General features: G+C 32.1%; 2 protein-coding genes and 1 long non-coding RNA gene across 3 annotated transcripts; 2 read left to right on the top strand and 1 right to left on the bottom strand.

Moving 5' to 3' along the window:
- Window positions 1-94: 94 nt before the first annotated feature.
- Window positions 95-1693, bottom strand: LOC149901956 (uncharacterized). The gene is made up of 3 exons (XR_016457632.1): window positions 1409-1693; window positions 1138-1206; window positions 95-588 (listed from the first exon to the last, which is right to left on the bottom strand). It is a non-coding gene; the product is annotated as an uncharacterized LOC149901956 (long non-coding RNA).
- Window positions 1694-10880: 9187 nt separating this feature from the next.
- LOC149901955 (NADH dehydrogenase [ubiquinone] iron-sulfur protein 5-like) lies at window positions 10881-11856 on the top strand. Its single transcript, XM_090111057.1, has 3 exons — window positions 10881-10974; window positions 11124-11341; window positions 11697-11856. The coding sequence occupies exons 2-3, from the start codon at window positions 11129-11131 to the stop codon at window positions 11784-11786; spliced, it is 303 nt and encodes a 100-aa protein (XP_089967183.1). The 5' UTR covers window positions 10881-10974; window positions 11124-11128; the 3' UTR covers window positions 11787-11856.
- A 614-nt stretch (window positions 11857-12470) lies between these two features.
- On the top strand, window positions 12471-13194 carry LOC149901954 (NADH dehydrogenase [ubiquinone] iron-sulfur protein 5-like). The gene is made up of 2 exons (XM_090110645.1): window positions 12471-12689; window positions 13030-13194. The coding sequence occupies exons 1-2, from the start codon at window positions 12471-12473 to the stop codon at window positions 13117-13119; spliced, it is 309 nt and encodes a 102-aa protein (XP_089966771.1). The 3' UTR covers window positions 13120-13194.
- The last annotated feature ends 2185 nt before the right edge of the window (window positions 13195-15379 follow it).

The following is a 15379-nucleotide window of genomic DNA, read 5'->3' as shown; positions in this document are numbered from 1 at the left end:
CGATAAAAATACTACGTACTAGCACAGACTAATACTAGATATTAAGTAAGCTCCAAGCGTTATTATTGCGAATAGGTATTAAAAATAAAACAGATTTCGTTTTCAATGTTTATTTATTTAATGCTCTTTTTCTTAATTTATTTGTTTTATATTTCATTAAAGCAATTTTATGGATTCCTGCCATTTTTTGCACATATCTCTCCTCTATAGCTCCCTTTAAAATTTTATTTATAATATTGCTCCAGTTATGGACATGAAGCCTAACAATATATGTTAAAAACATTTTTTTTAAACACATATTGTGTGTTTTCTGACACCCTAACCAGGAAAACTCCAAATCTTGAATTTTTTCTCTTATATTTGCCCCAATTTTGTTTTGGATACAGTTATCGTTTAAATAATTATGTATTATACAACTTGCTTCCCTGTAAAACACTAGAAGTTTGGAACTTGGATATACTTCATTATTTCCATAGGCAGCAGCCTGTTTAAGATTTTGTGTGGTTGTTTTACCCAAACTATCAGCTGTTATTTTGGTTATTTGCTTCATAAATTTTCTTTTCTTTGGGCAATTTTTTTTCATAAAATCTGAAAACAAAATTTATGTTACAATTTATTTTGATGATTCATTGTGGTGGTGTGGTTAATAATAATAATTTTATCACTGAAAGAGATGTGAAAAGCACTTGTAATGTACATTATATTACTAATAATAAATTACCTTTACGCTTTTGTATGATACTCTTATTTTCATGAGTAGTTTTTTCTTCTACTGTGGATTCAGTTATATTTCCTGAAAATAAAAGTTATTTTAGTATTTGTAGTGAGCCCATCCATACAAAGACAATTCCACAGTTCCTATTCAAATGTTGTAAGCCCCAGATTTAAACAATGGCAGTTTAACTGTGAGATTGATAAGTCACATACAATAAACATATCTAAGTAACCACAAACTTAAAGATAGTGCAAGTGCACACTATACATATTGTGTGATCCTACATGTGTTATATAATTTATGAACACCACATTTTTTTGCATCTGTCAACCTTAAAAAAAAACCTTTTTCTAAATCCCATGTCTCTTGCAATCTGCACTAATAAAATCAAAGTTAACCAGTAAATAAAACCAAATACTAACCTGCATCTTCACAAAGAGTATGAAATTCTATTTCTTTGCTTAAGGAACATGAAGTTTGGTCTGCCATATCTGTAAATCGGTAACAAAACAATTACTTTTGAATAAAAAGTACCTACAAACATTACATACATATGAAACTTTGAATCTAATAACAGCTAATGGAATTCTCTTAAAAACAGCTTTATAGTAAAATCTGAGAACATGAATAAAAAACTTACTAAAATTTACAAACATGGATTTATCAACCTATAAACTATCATAAATCACATACCTGTAGGTCTTTTCATAACAACTGGAATAGCTGGAATGCATGATGGATGTTCATGATAATCATCACCTAAAACCAAAGAACTTATATAAATCTATACTATATATTATACTAATATTATAAAGCTAAAGAGTTTGTTTGTTTGTTTGAACACGCTAATCTCAGGAACTACTGGTCCAATTTGAAAAATTCTTTCGGTGTTAGATAGCCCATTCATCGAGGAAGATATAGGCTATATATCACCACGCTAAGACCAAAAGGAGCGGAGCCACGCTGGTGAAACCGTGGAGCACAGCTCGTAACTTATAAAATCCTGTCCTGATTACTATATTATAATTTATGTTAAATATAATACCATATTATAGGATAGCTTAAATAAAAATTTGAGTGCATAATACATACCTGCCCTTCCAATAACCAACATATTATCTGTAACATTTTCATTCTCATCTGATTCCACTTTGTGATAATTGTGATCACTCAGAGCATTTTGTACTGTAACAAGTAAATACATATGTTACATTTAAAAATATAATTCAAACACAAATAGAAGGTATGTAAAGTATGTCAAAGTATTTGTTTGGAGCCATGAAACCTGTCTTACCAAGCTATTTACATATTTTTTAATCATGTTATTTATAGCTCCAGGTAGAACTCACCAGTTTCACTGGAAGACAGGGGCACGCCGTGCGCTATTTCGTCATCCGTAAATAGGCATGGTTATGAATGCCTAAGCCTCTTGCCTTCTTCATCGAACTGATATCTATCGAAGTGTTTCTCACAAACGCGTTTGTGTCGAAGTTGATCTTTCGACAATCCGATGAGGGAGGAATTAGTGGGCACCAGAAAGGACATCCACAGGTTCCTCAAATAATCATTCTGCGAAAACAAAAAAGCCGATTCGTCGAATTGGTTGCGGTGCAACCACCGACACAGCACTTTAATAGTCCCATGGCAAATTTAGCACTTCTTTACAGTAGAACACTATAAAGACTAGTAGAAGGTATCGTATCAAAAAACTAAGGAGTAATTGGATATTTTGGATCTCAACTCAAGCAAAAAGCGAGGAAATACACAAAACACCAGTACACTCAACTCAGTTATTCGACTGATAATAAACCTGTCCACTTATTAGTTTTATTTCGCGCGTTATTAATAAAACGTAATATTATACATATAAGCAGCTGCGCGTTTAAGTCTATTATATTGTGAAAATCGAGAAAAAATAATTAAATTATAGACACAATGGTCGTTTCATTCAAATAAATGTCAATTGTCATAACATGGCTTCTCAAAATGGCGCCGTAGCCGGAAACAAGTAGAAAAAAAAAGTACAGGAAGTAATGCAGCGCCACAACTAGCCATTTTGAAACTAGGCTGTCAGGGCCCTGACCACAAGTAGGACTGTTGATATTTTTTAAAATATCGAATTTTCGATATATCGAAATATCGATATTATTATTTCGAAATATCGATATTTATCCATACTAATATTATTAATGCGAAAGAAATGCCTGTCTGTCTGTTACTCAATCACGCCTAAACTACTGAACTAATTTCCATGAAATTTGGTATGGAGATATTTTGATACCCGAGAAAGGACATAGGCTTTTTATCCCGGGAAACTGACGCAAATCAAATAACGATTATCTATATCAAGGTTTACGAAGTAACTAATACTTAATCTGTAGGTAAAGTGGAAACTCTGTGGTGGAAACGCAACACTTTTTCAGACTAGATTAGAATTTCCTTTTATTAAATTTTCTTGTTGGGTATTGCGTTTTTCAAGAAATTAAAGAGCAGTTAACAGTAAAAGAATACACCTACTTTAGAAACGACATATTTTTTGCGATTTTTTCTCTTCTGGTTGGAGAATGTGTTCGAAATTTTATTAAGAAAGTTTTCAAAAACAAAGTTTTGAAACACAGGCAGTGTGCAGCCCATAGAAATCTAAATAACAAGACACATAGAAGTGCTATAATGTCATAATTCATATGAAAACCGCTGTCGCCAAAATCAACACATTTAAACCGATAGCTAAACGCTAAACAGTAAGTACACACAAGTAAACTATGCCTTTTATTGGACAGCTTGATTTTAGTGAAAACTAACTTAAATATTAAATTAAGCTTTTTAATATGTATCCTAACTCACGAATTTACGGTTTATTTTAGAATAACATCCCTAAGTATATGAGACGTTTTGTTTCTTTTTGTTCCAATACGAAAAAATTCGGCTTTTCTACAACAGAAGTTGTCAATTTTCAATAGATATAACTTTGAACATAAACTTATAGAAATAAGGTTGAAATTTGTGTTAAACGCTCAGAGCAATAAACCTATAGAGTACTTGTATCGAGCGTATACAATTTACATATATTTGTTTCTCTCTATCTAAAGAAAACGTCGTATGAAAGAATGAGATAGCTATAGACTACAAGGTACGTTTGAACATAGTCATGGCACCATTTTTACTATAGGTACGTATTTAGATAGATAGAAGGTGATAGTGATGGGATGTGCTTCAATCGATAAAATCGTGAATGCATTTTGCATTTACGGTTTCGTGAAATAATAAATAATAAAAAAAAACAAAATTATTCATAAATTTCAGTTGAATACATTATTTGTTTAATCCAACGAATATAATAAATGCGAAATTATGCGAGAATGGATAACTTTCTCTTTCACTGCTGAACCGATTACAATGAAATTTTGTACATACACACATAGGATAGGTTTTATACCGGAAATCCCACGTGAACGGGAACTGTGCGGGATTTTCTTTAAAAACGCGGACGGAAAGCTAGTATATTTTAAAATCAATTTTAAAACTTGAAATGTAACTAATTTAAAATAAAGATCAATAAAGTTAAAGGAGTGAGGAGAAAGGCACAGTCAGCATGAATTTTAACAAGTTCATAAAAGGACAGTCTTAAAGAAAACATTTTCCTTACATCCTACTAATAAAGCGAAAGTTTGTGAGGATGGATGTTTGTTACTCTTTCACGCGAATACTACTAAACCGATTACAATGAAATTTGGAAAAATTACTTTTGATCCCGTAAATCCCACAGGAATGGGAACTATGCGGGTTTTTCTTTGAAAACATATTAAGTATGTAGGTATTTCAATAGTAGTTTCTCATCTATGAGAACTGTCATTTAATCAACCGTTTAATTTTCACATAGTTACACATTTAAAGTAAATGTGTAAAAAAATTTCCAAATAAAAATTCACTCACACACAAATGTATTTACTATCTAAAGGAACAAAAAAAACGTAAACGTAAGATTGCACAATTCTTCTAGAGTATCCATCTTGATAACACGCAGGCTCGAAATGCAGTGAACACAATCTAGCAAATTTCGACGGCGTCCAATCTACACGTCTCATGTTTTATACCCATTTTTTATTTAGCTCTGGAAATCTAAAACAAAATGGATTTATTAATAATCTAAAAGAGAAACAACAAACTAAACAGATAAGTCAAATAAAACAACCACGTGGTATTTTTTATTTTCCTGCTGTGGAAAATTTACATCTATTATTTGCTACAACAACTACATATAAATCTGATATAAGAAACAAAATAAATAAATCAACGTTAATATGAAATAGATTTTTTGTCATAAATCGATAATATACGCTATATGTGTTACAACACTACGGTGGTAAACAAAATGCCAAACGTGATAATGTTGTGACATTTTTTAAAAATTATTTAATTCTTTTGTATTCCACAACCCCATAAAGTGGGTAAATGTTACAGTTACAACATAATCTTATAAAAAAGCGCTTGATAAAACCTTCAAATAGGGTTAGAACATAAATATTTATCAATTTGCTGAAAATCACTTACCGATGGAAAGATATTTTTTCATTGTTTTCATCCAAAACTCCCATTCGACTAGTAATAGCCGGTAGCTAAACATACAATAGTCATTTTAGCACACTGACAAATAAAAAGAAACACTATACACTTTATATTTTCTAAATATTTCGTTAAAAACACTTGACGCACTGAGCCCACCAGCTGGTTGGAAAACAAACTGACTGCCGGCGCGCTACGTTTGAAGACAGTGCAGATACTCTATCGCTATCTCAATCTGACTTATGCTGTTATTGACTAAGAGTAAGTAGATTAGAAAATATGTATTTTGTTCTGTCTCAATATAAGAATATAGGTTTATTCCTCTGAGGTTAAACGTGATACTAAGAGCGTTTTCACATTATCCGATCCGATATCGGATATCGGACACCGATAGCCGATATCCGATATCGGATAAAATTTTCCCTTTCACATTGTCCGATAAAATCCTTCCGATATCATCATGAGTGTTGCCAGAAATTTTTAGAGAAAACTAAACTAAATTGCCAGTTGATAATAAAGGTATAATTAAAAAAAAATCAAATGATAGATCATAGTTGTACATACATTAAAAATAACTACGTAAAAAAAAAACAACTTCAAAAAAAGAAAAGTAAAATGTAAAAAAGATTTGATATCATTATTACTGCATATTATGTAGATGTGCTATTTACTAAATAGTTTTGATATCGGTCATTTGTATAGTATAGGTATGTTAACAAATTATAAATTAAATAAATTTATATCAATACCTACTACAACCTAGTATTAGTTAATAATTTTAGTAATACATAATATTATGTATCAGTAAATACCTTTCAAAATCTATGAAATGTATTTTTAACAAGACGTACCTAGTCATTTAGTCATTTTTTCACTATATACATTTATAAAAGTTCATGTATGTAGTACCTATGATAAATTTATTAAGTGATACAATCTTTGTTCACATTTTCTATTATTTTTCTTATTACACTGCAAATAATATTGTCACCCGTTCAAATATATATTTTATAATATGATTGTTGTAATTTCCTGTAAGTAAAGACATAAATTATTTTATTGTCACAAGCAATTATTTTAGAATTAGGAGTTTTCAAATATTATTTGTTGTTAATTCAAAATAAAAATAAAATCGGTGTGAAATCTCCTCCTTTTGTTGAAGTCAGTTTAAAACAAAGCACTCAATGACAACAATACAATAAACAGCACAACCACAGAGCACAACCAACATCCGAGTAGGAGGAGGAGCGAGGCAGAATGAGTTAAAATAAAGATGATAGACACTAATATTTTCGAAGATAGATACAGTAGAACCTCGATAAGTTAAAGTCCAAGGGAAACACAAAATATTTTAAGTTATAGAGGTTTTAAGTTATCAAGGGTCTATCCATTTTTCACTGCTTCTATAGCTTTTAATTTATCAGCATAGGTGAGGGTTGTTAGTTTTTTTTTGGACTCATTTTAAGCTAGTTTTATCACACAGTAAGTAAAGTGATGTTTCCAGGACAACAATCAAAAACTTAAGATGCAAGTAAGTTGTTGTCATAAAGCTAACCGCCGCAAAGCTTTGAAGAATTTCGATAAAGCAAACAATAGGTAATGTATTGTTTACGTTAACAATACATAGTAAACACGTGCAAGCAATAAATACCGAAACCTTTTGTTTTGACACTCTTTCAAAATGACTCATTGACAAATAATTTTATGTTATAGAGGTTGTGGAAACATTTCTTGAAGTTACTGAGGGCCAATACAGAGATTATTTATTTAAGTTATAGAGGTTGCGTATTTTAAGTTAAAGAGGTTTTGGGCTCTGATGGGAAGGGAACACATTATTTTTTGAAGTTACAGAGGTTTTTATGTTACCGAGGTTTAAGTTATCGAGGTTCAACTGTATTTGAATTTAAGAACGCAATATATTAATTTTGTTTACTTCAGTTCAGTTCAGTTCAGCCAATTGCCGTATATTTTAATATGGTAATTAAATTAGCTGCCGTATAAATCGTATTTTTAATGCCTATAAATACTTAAATGTGTGTTTTCTTAATAAAAAAAGGTTTCTTTTAATAGAAAGGATTTTAGGTTAAAGCAAAGAATTTTTTTAAAGATTTAGCGCCCTATAAGACTGAAAATACACAAACTAGTGCTTTTTTGCTGTTGGTATACTGCCTTTTCGAAAATTGTGTTGGCAACACTGAACATTATCGTCCGATAGCTCACGGGTATATCGGTGTCGGCTCCGATATCCGATATCGGATCGGACAATGTGAAAGACAGGTACATATTTCATACATTTTACTTCCCTCCGATATCGGATATCGGCTATCGGCTTCCGATATCCGATATCGGATCGGATAATGTGAAAACGCTCTAAGAATGGTAGACTGTCATTCATTGTTATTTCGATTACTATGGTGACACTCGTAATACTTGTAAATCTTATATATAAAAATGAATCGCAAAATGTGTTGGTAAGCGCATAACTCGAGAACGGCTGAACCGATTTCGATAATTCTTTTTTTATTATGTATATTCCTTGAAGTACGAGGATGGTTTTTACGTAGAGAAAACGTAAATATGTACCACGGGCGAAGCCGGGGCGGACTGCTAGTCTTATATATAAAAATGAATCGCAAAATGTGTTGGTAAGCGCATAACTCGAGAACGGCTGAACCGATTTCGATAATTCTTTTTTTATTGTATTCCTTGAAGTACGACGATGGTTCTTATGTAGAGAAAACGTAAATATGTACCACGGGCGAAGCCGGGGCGGACCGCTAGTATTCTATAATTTTAAGGAAAAACGGCATTATTTCTAAAAAAGAAATATTTACCGATGAAATATTATTCCTTTATTAGTATAATTACAACTTGTGGAAGAATTTCCGCAATGGGATATGCTGAAACACACCATGTTTATACACATACGTCTCCAGAGCAACTGAACAGTGACGAACACGCTGGTGTTGTGAAAGTCACCTGAGTGGCGACAAGGTCACGCGCGCTTACGACTTCTAGTGTCTTGTTATTTAGATTTCTATGGTGCAGCCAGTATCATCAAGTCAGGATCTGATGATGAAATCTCGAGGAAAATCTACTGAAATGCAATACAACCAATACAACAATAGCAAATAGAGGCTGTTTTCCAATTACAGAACATAATGCGACTCAGTGCCGCACAATGCCGAATTATGCTGATGCTTAATTGGAACGTGAAACGCACCAGAAGGTTGCGCTAGTTCAGTGTTGAAAAAAAAAATATTCATAGAGTTAGCAATAACCTCATTAATGTGTAAATAAAGTGGTATACATAATAATTGGTTGAACGGTTATTTTAAGTAATTTGGATTTTGATTATTTCATTAACCCTTCCGCAGTGTAGCGCGGCCATTGTGGAATAGGCGCATCTGTGGGGCCACACTGTGGTTCATCCACAGACAGATCCCGGTGAAGCACACTTGTGCTTTTTAATCGCGATTTCTCTATTTTTTATATGAAAAGTACTAGAAAACTTAAGAAATAATTAAACCTCATTAAATTTCCGACTATATAGTATTCATCATGTATGAAGTGAGCTATAAAAATAAGCTTTAATTGATGGTCAAAAATGTAGGACTGTCATGTCATGTCAACTAATTTTGATTATTTTATAAAAATGAAACATTTTTCAAACGAAATTTAGTTTAATTATGAAACCTTACATACATATTATATTCCTAATAATATATAGCTAAAAATCTCATACACCATACATACATATTTTTTCTACAAAACATATGTTCAAAAGTTAGTGCACTGAAGTGCCGTGTTTTTGACAGCATAAAAACCGTTAGTAAACCGACCAAATAGGCAAGTCATGTGATTCTATAGGTAGCTCTTTCTATTCTGTATATACCACGGTAGGTTAGAGGGAACTAGAATGATTTTTAATAAGATTTTAGAGACGATTTGTATTTGGTTACGAAGTAACCACAATGTGGCCCCCACACTGATCCGCAAAAGTTTACACCTGCCACTGTGTGGTTCCTCCACTGCGGAGGGGTTAACATTTTTTTCAATGTTTGTACCTTCATCCATTCTTATATTTATTTTTTTAACACAATTTGAATTAACTTTGATTATTTCTAAAAAACTACAATGAAACGAAAGCTTTAAATTTTTTTCCAACAATTAATAATTACTAACGATAAATCGACTGCACGCATCATTCACGCACATTAATCCCCGTTTTCCAATTACGGCACTAGAGCGCATTATGCGGCATAATGCTTAACTTGAATGTTCCAACTACAGCAACGCTTCGCACAATTGAGCACTAGAAAAAGTAATGCGCGTGAATTGATGCGTGCAATCGATTTATCGTTAGTAATTAATTAATTATTAATTGTTGGAAAAAATTTTAAGGCTTTCGTTTCATTGTAGTTTTTTCGAAATAATCAAAGTTAATTCAAATTGTGTTAAAAAAATAAATATGTATAAGTATGTATGAAGGTACAAACATTGAAAAAAATGTTAATGAAATAATCAAAATCCAAATTACTTAAAATAACCGTAAATATTTTTCAACCAATTATTATGTATACCACTTTATTTACACATTAATGAGATTATTGCTAACTCTATGAATATTTTTTTTTTCAACACTGAACTTAGCGCAACCTGCTGGTGCGTTTCATGTTCCAATTAAGCATCAGCATAATTCGGCATTGTGCGGCACTGAGTCGCATTATGCTCTGTAATTGGAAAACAGCCACTTTTTCTAGTGCTCGATTGTGCGAAGCGTTGCCACAGTATTACCATTATTTCCTACAGTAAGGAATCGCCTTTGATGTCGCGCGATGCCGCCGCCAGCGTAGGTAATGACGCTGCCACACGAAAATACGCTAGGGTTGCAACAAATGGGAAATGAAACAATTGTGATTAAGTATTAATATTATGATGAAATCTTTATTCATATGTACATTCAAAATAATAATTAAATCTGATGTAATTATTTGTTCATAAATATATAATTACAGATATTGCACTGCTAAATATTATTTACGTGGACACTTTATTTTTGGATGTTCTTAATTGTATATTATAACATTTAACTAAGTAATACATTCGCATTGGGATGTACAATCTGATTAGAAAATAATGAGGACAACATATAATACATAGATTTGATTTTAATTCAACAGATACAATTAATACAATCTTTCTGAAATATTGTTTCCTTCTGGGATTTCAATGTAGATTTACATCCGTAAACCGAACAGTTTGTGCGCGCCATAATAGAATATGTAAGTACCTATGTATAATAAAATTATTACACAAAAAATACGACTGCGTCATCCTTTCGCGCTAGGTAAAGCAAACTAAGCGTGTTTGCTTTACGCGGCCCGCGTCGCCCGACCCCCGCCAGTTCCCCTCCGTTTCTCTGCACAAGTACATTCGTCGCACTACTGTAGGAAATAATGGTAATACTGTGGCGTTGCTGTAGTTGGAACATTCAACGTTAAGCATTATGCCGCATAATGCACTCTAGTGCTGTAATTGGAAAACGGGGAGACATATTTTCTTGCGAAGATGGAAAAAAAATTTATTTGACGTTTGACATGTGACACTTTCAAAAGTGTCACTGACTACTGTCAGCTTTTTTTGTTTCAGATAAATTTTGAAGATAGAACAACAATAGTTGCGTAAATTACAAGGTAAATACAGTGTTTAGCATATAATTTTCACCATTTAGTAATTGTTGGATGAAACAATTCAGAAAAATATGTACACTACAAAGAACTAAATAAAACTCAAATTATTTTGTTTACGTAATTCTAACCTTATCATTTTATTAATAATATAGCAAAGATGTCGATTTCACCGTTCCTCCGTTCTCCCTTCACGGACCTGACTGGAGGCATGTTCAGCCACCAGCTGCTAGGTACATGCCAAAAGGAAGAGATGCGTTATATGGACTGCCTTGAAGCGTACGGTTTGGACCGCGGTAGGACCAAGTGCGCATACTTATTCGCGGACTTTCATGAATGCCAAACGAAAACCAAGCAATTTAAGAGATTTGCGGTATGTATCATTGGTTATAGTGAACTAAGTAGTGAACCTACTTATTAACTTATACAGTTAAGACAACAGTATGTATTACTTATAAAAAATTTATTAATTAATATATCCTTCCACTTCTTAAAATGTTGATAAGATTTGACTTTGATTTTTTAATAAATTATTATGCTTCAAGCCAGGGTTGAACTTATAACATAAGTACTTCTCTTTAGGTCTGTCTGTTTGAAATCATAAACTCTTGCTTAATACAATATTTAAATATCACAAGTTCTAGAAAGGATACATCAAAGCATTTATATCTTTGTATATAACTTTCATGGCTTTCATAATTTTCAATTATTATTTTTTTTGTTTGTAGGCAATGCGCAAGGAACGCGAACGTCAAATAGCTGAAGGCAAATTGACAGGAGACAAACAATATGTAACACCGAGAATTGATAGTTTTTAATCAATTAAATTTATGTGAAGCCGTTGTAAAAATAAAAGTGTAATATAGTGATTTTGTTTCAGAGAGTTAATTTCTTACTTTCATTATGCTTATATGAATGTTTAATAGAACCCAGTTCTACATAAATGATTACACATGCTCAATCACACTTAACATGACTTCATCAAATTTTAATAAAATGATTTACAAAATGTATATGTACACGTCATACATATCAGGAACTACTGGTCCGATTTGAAAAATTCTTTTGGTGTTAAATAACCTTTTCATTGAGGAAGGTTATATATTATGTATATCATGATGTTAAGACGTTGGTCTTTGACAGGAGCGGAGCAAAGCGGATAAAACCGCGGGCAGAGCTATAGCTTATAAAATATACAAAATAGGTACTAGAGAATCATTTGATAGTTATTATTTATTGGATTATTATTTCATGGGATTGCTACAAAAAATTCCAAAATGATAAAATGTGTATTATTTAATAATTATGATCCTAAAATAACATCATAATATAGTGTTATGCTTATAATTAATATTATGGCCTTTTTATTGAAGCAAAAAATGGTTGACAACAAAAATAAAAAATAAGAATCTTACAACAAAAAGTATTTAAACAAACTTCACATTCTCTTTCAAATGTCATTGATAATAAATTTCTCGAAATTAAAATAATTATTAATTACGATGTCGGATATTGTTTCTCCCGTAATCCGAACAGTCTTCACTGATATTACTGGGGCAATGCTAAGTTATCAGATGTTAGGGCGTTGTGCGAAACAAGAGATGGATATGATGAACTGCATGGAAGCATACGGGTACGGCCGAGGTGTGCGCAAATGTAGAGATTACATAGACGAGTATCACGAATGCCATACTAGAAAGAAACAATTTGCGAGATTTACGGTTAGCAATTTTTCGGGAGATACGGTTTGCTTTAATTTTAAGTAGGCATCTTAAATTAATCCACATTGGTTCTGTAGTATGCTGTGTCTAAGTTGCAAGTTGCAACATAAACCTAAATCCCCAGTTAAATTCATAAATTTTATTTGAAAGTAATGGAAAAGTAAAATTCATAAATTTTAGCTGAATGTAGGTAAAAATTATATAAGTAATATGAAATACACATACCCACATAGATTTCAAATTAAAATAGTTAAAGAAATGAGAATGTAAATTGATAATTTTTAATTTATTACAAAACTTATTATTAGTAAATAATATTTAATTAATTTTACTATACTAGGCTATGCGTAAGGAGCGCGAAAGACAGATCGCCTGCGGCCAGCTGACTGGAGACAAGCAATATGTAACACCAAGAATCGACAGCTATTGATCAATATATTAGCTAGAATTTGAATGTTCAAATGCATTTAATTATTTAATAAAGTACTTACGATACATATTAAAACTTATTCCATTAAACAAAAGAGAAGTTCCCATACACAAAAGGTTGAAATTGTTGGAAATGTCAACATGCAATGCAGTGACGAATGAAGAGTTTTTTTTATTTTTTATTATTCTTCTTAGTTCTTACACAAGAAGCTTATATCTAATACACTAGAGATTGCACTATGACCATTCGTGGATTCATTCTTGTTACAAGTTAATGTTCATACTGAAATCTCCAGTGTATTAGATATAAGCTTTTGGTCACAGACTCAGGTACTTTTTATAAAGACGCATAGACGCGATGGTTAGGCGGATGGGAGGAAGTGGTGAAGCTACACGCGAAATGATGTAGTTTTTCTTTTATTTATTATGAAATAAATCCCCAAGCCTCATAAATGGGCAATAACAGCGACGAAGCATCAATCACACCGCCTGCCTTTATAGAGGCATTAAAAGTCTGTTCTTCCAATAAAAAATACACACATTGATGGACGTACTCCAATTAATAATTATCACGTATCATTCGCCTAATGAAACATTTTATTTTACATTCTTTAACATCTTTGTCCGACCAATACCTCCACAGTTTTTGTCCCTTAAAGTCACGGTCGGTCGAAGTTTTTTCTGAGGAATTTTGGCGCCAAAGCATTTCAATGATTCCAATCTGACACCTGTACCTACATAATGGAATAGTTAGCGTATAATATTATGTGACCGCCCACGATAATTAATCATGCGTTCGTTTTGAATATGGTTGTTTTTGTGTGACAAAATATTTATCTGATCTATGAAGAATGCGGGCACTACATAATACGAACTACATAGTACTATGAGATGATGAGATGTAACCTTTATCAAAATTAATTTAATGTAATGTTGTATATCCGACATACGCGTTATTAAAGATAATATCTTACACATTTCCTATTAAAAATTATTAGATATTAAAAAAAACAGCAAATAAAATCCAGTTTCTACGAAGAAGTCGATCGCGCGATTCCTTGTTCGAATTTAGCGCAAGAGTTAGGTATTAGTTTAATCCACAGATATAGTTCTGTGGTTTAATCGATATAATATGTGTATACCGCATATAAGTCGATAGACCTTTAAAATTTAATAATGTTTTATGCTTACGCTTATTTAGTAGTCAAATAGGTATGCACTTAACTAGCACAGGCTATATTTTGATATATTCAGACAACATCTGGTTATATTATGTAGATACGTACCTACCCACCTATATCGAGACAGTTCCTTCACCTGTGACCAAATTCGTAAATCTAACAATATTATAATTAGAATCAATACTGAAGCCAAATGTAATGTAGTATAATCACATCTAACCAGCAAAAAAGTGTTTGTTACATACTTTTTAAAGAGCACCGGTTTGTGGAGGTCCTTTGGCGTCACGATTTGATTAAATTATAAAATAGTTGTCTAGAACATTGAATAATATAAGGTCACTGACCGGCCTTTGTTGATGAAATACGATGGAAGGTTAAATCAGACTATGTCCAGGTAGTTGACAAAATCGAGCGGTGGCCCTTGAATAAAAAATATTGAGACGGAAAACTGCGGGCCATTAGTAGTTTGGGGTTCCGCAGGGGCGGCACCTATTACATATTAAAATTAGTTGCTACCATTGTAATATTATTTCTTTAAGTATCTTGTCAAAATCGTTATTGAAAATTTACTCTCAAAAAGTGAACAAGAAATTGCGTATATACTTAATAGGTATTATCAATATTATTTACGTAACATCAGACCGTATAGAATTACAATTGTGTGCCTAATTTCGAAAGCTCCAAACGAAAACTATTTTTGGTAGCAAGAAATTCGTTTTTTAACTTGATGCAAATCAACTGAAACGCTATACCGTAATGTAACGATTGAATTATTATCGACTTCAAAAAAGGAGGTTCTCAATTCGGTCAGTACCTATATTTTTTATATCTAGTGATTATAGCAATCATTTTAAAGAAATGAATATAGATTGGGAAATTTATAGACAACAATCGCTATAATTTAATTAAGTATTCATTATTATTTAATTAATTAACTCGCAAGTACCTATAATATAATATATTTCTACTAGTGGTCCGCCCCGGCTTCTCCCGTGGTACCTACATGTTTAAACTATCCTATCTCTCAAGTTGGATTGAACTGCACATGGTGTGCGAATTTTATTATAATCGGTTAAGTAA

The sequence above is a fragment of the Colias eurytheme genome, chromosome 16 (assembly GCF_061535395.1).
Source record: "Colias eurytheme isolate Ceu_HAF_F1 chromosome 16, ilColEury1 Martin Lab GWU primary, whole genome shotgun sequence".
NCBI classification, from domain to species: domain Eukaryota; kingdom Metazoa; phylum Arthropoda; class Insecta; order Lepidoptera; family Pieridae; genus Colias; species Colias eurytheme.
Note: the sequence above shows the minus strand (reverse complement) of the source record. Positions and strands in the feature narration are given on the sequence as shown.

Bases quoted from the DNA above. Each gene is read 5' to 3' on its own strand.
- LOC149901954 (XM_090110645.1), top strand. From the start codon at position 12,471: ATGTCGGATATTGTTTCTCCCGTAATCCGAACAGTCTTCACTGATATT. The intron at 12,690-13,029 runs GTTAGCAATTTT...TTACTATACTAG, and splicing joins AACAATTTGCGAGATTTACG to GCTATGCGTAAGGAGCGCGA.
- LOC149901955 (XM_090111057.1), top strand. From the start codon at position 11,129: ATGTCGATTTCACCGTTCCTCCGTTCTCCCTTCACGGACCTGACTGGA. The intron at 11,342-11,696 runs GTATGTATCATT...TTTTGTTTGTAG, and splicing joins AGCAATTTAAGAGATTTGCG to GCAATGCGCAAGGAACGCGA.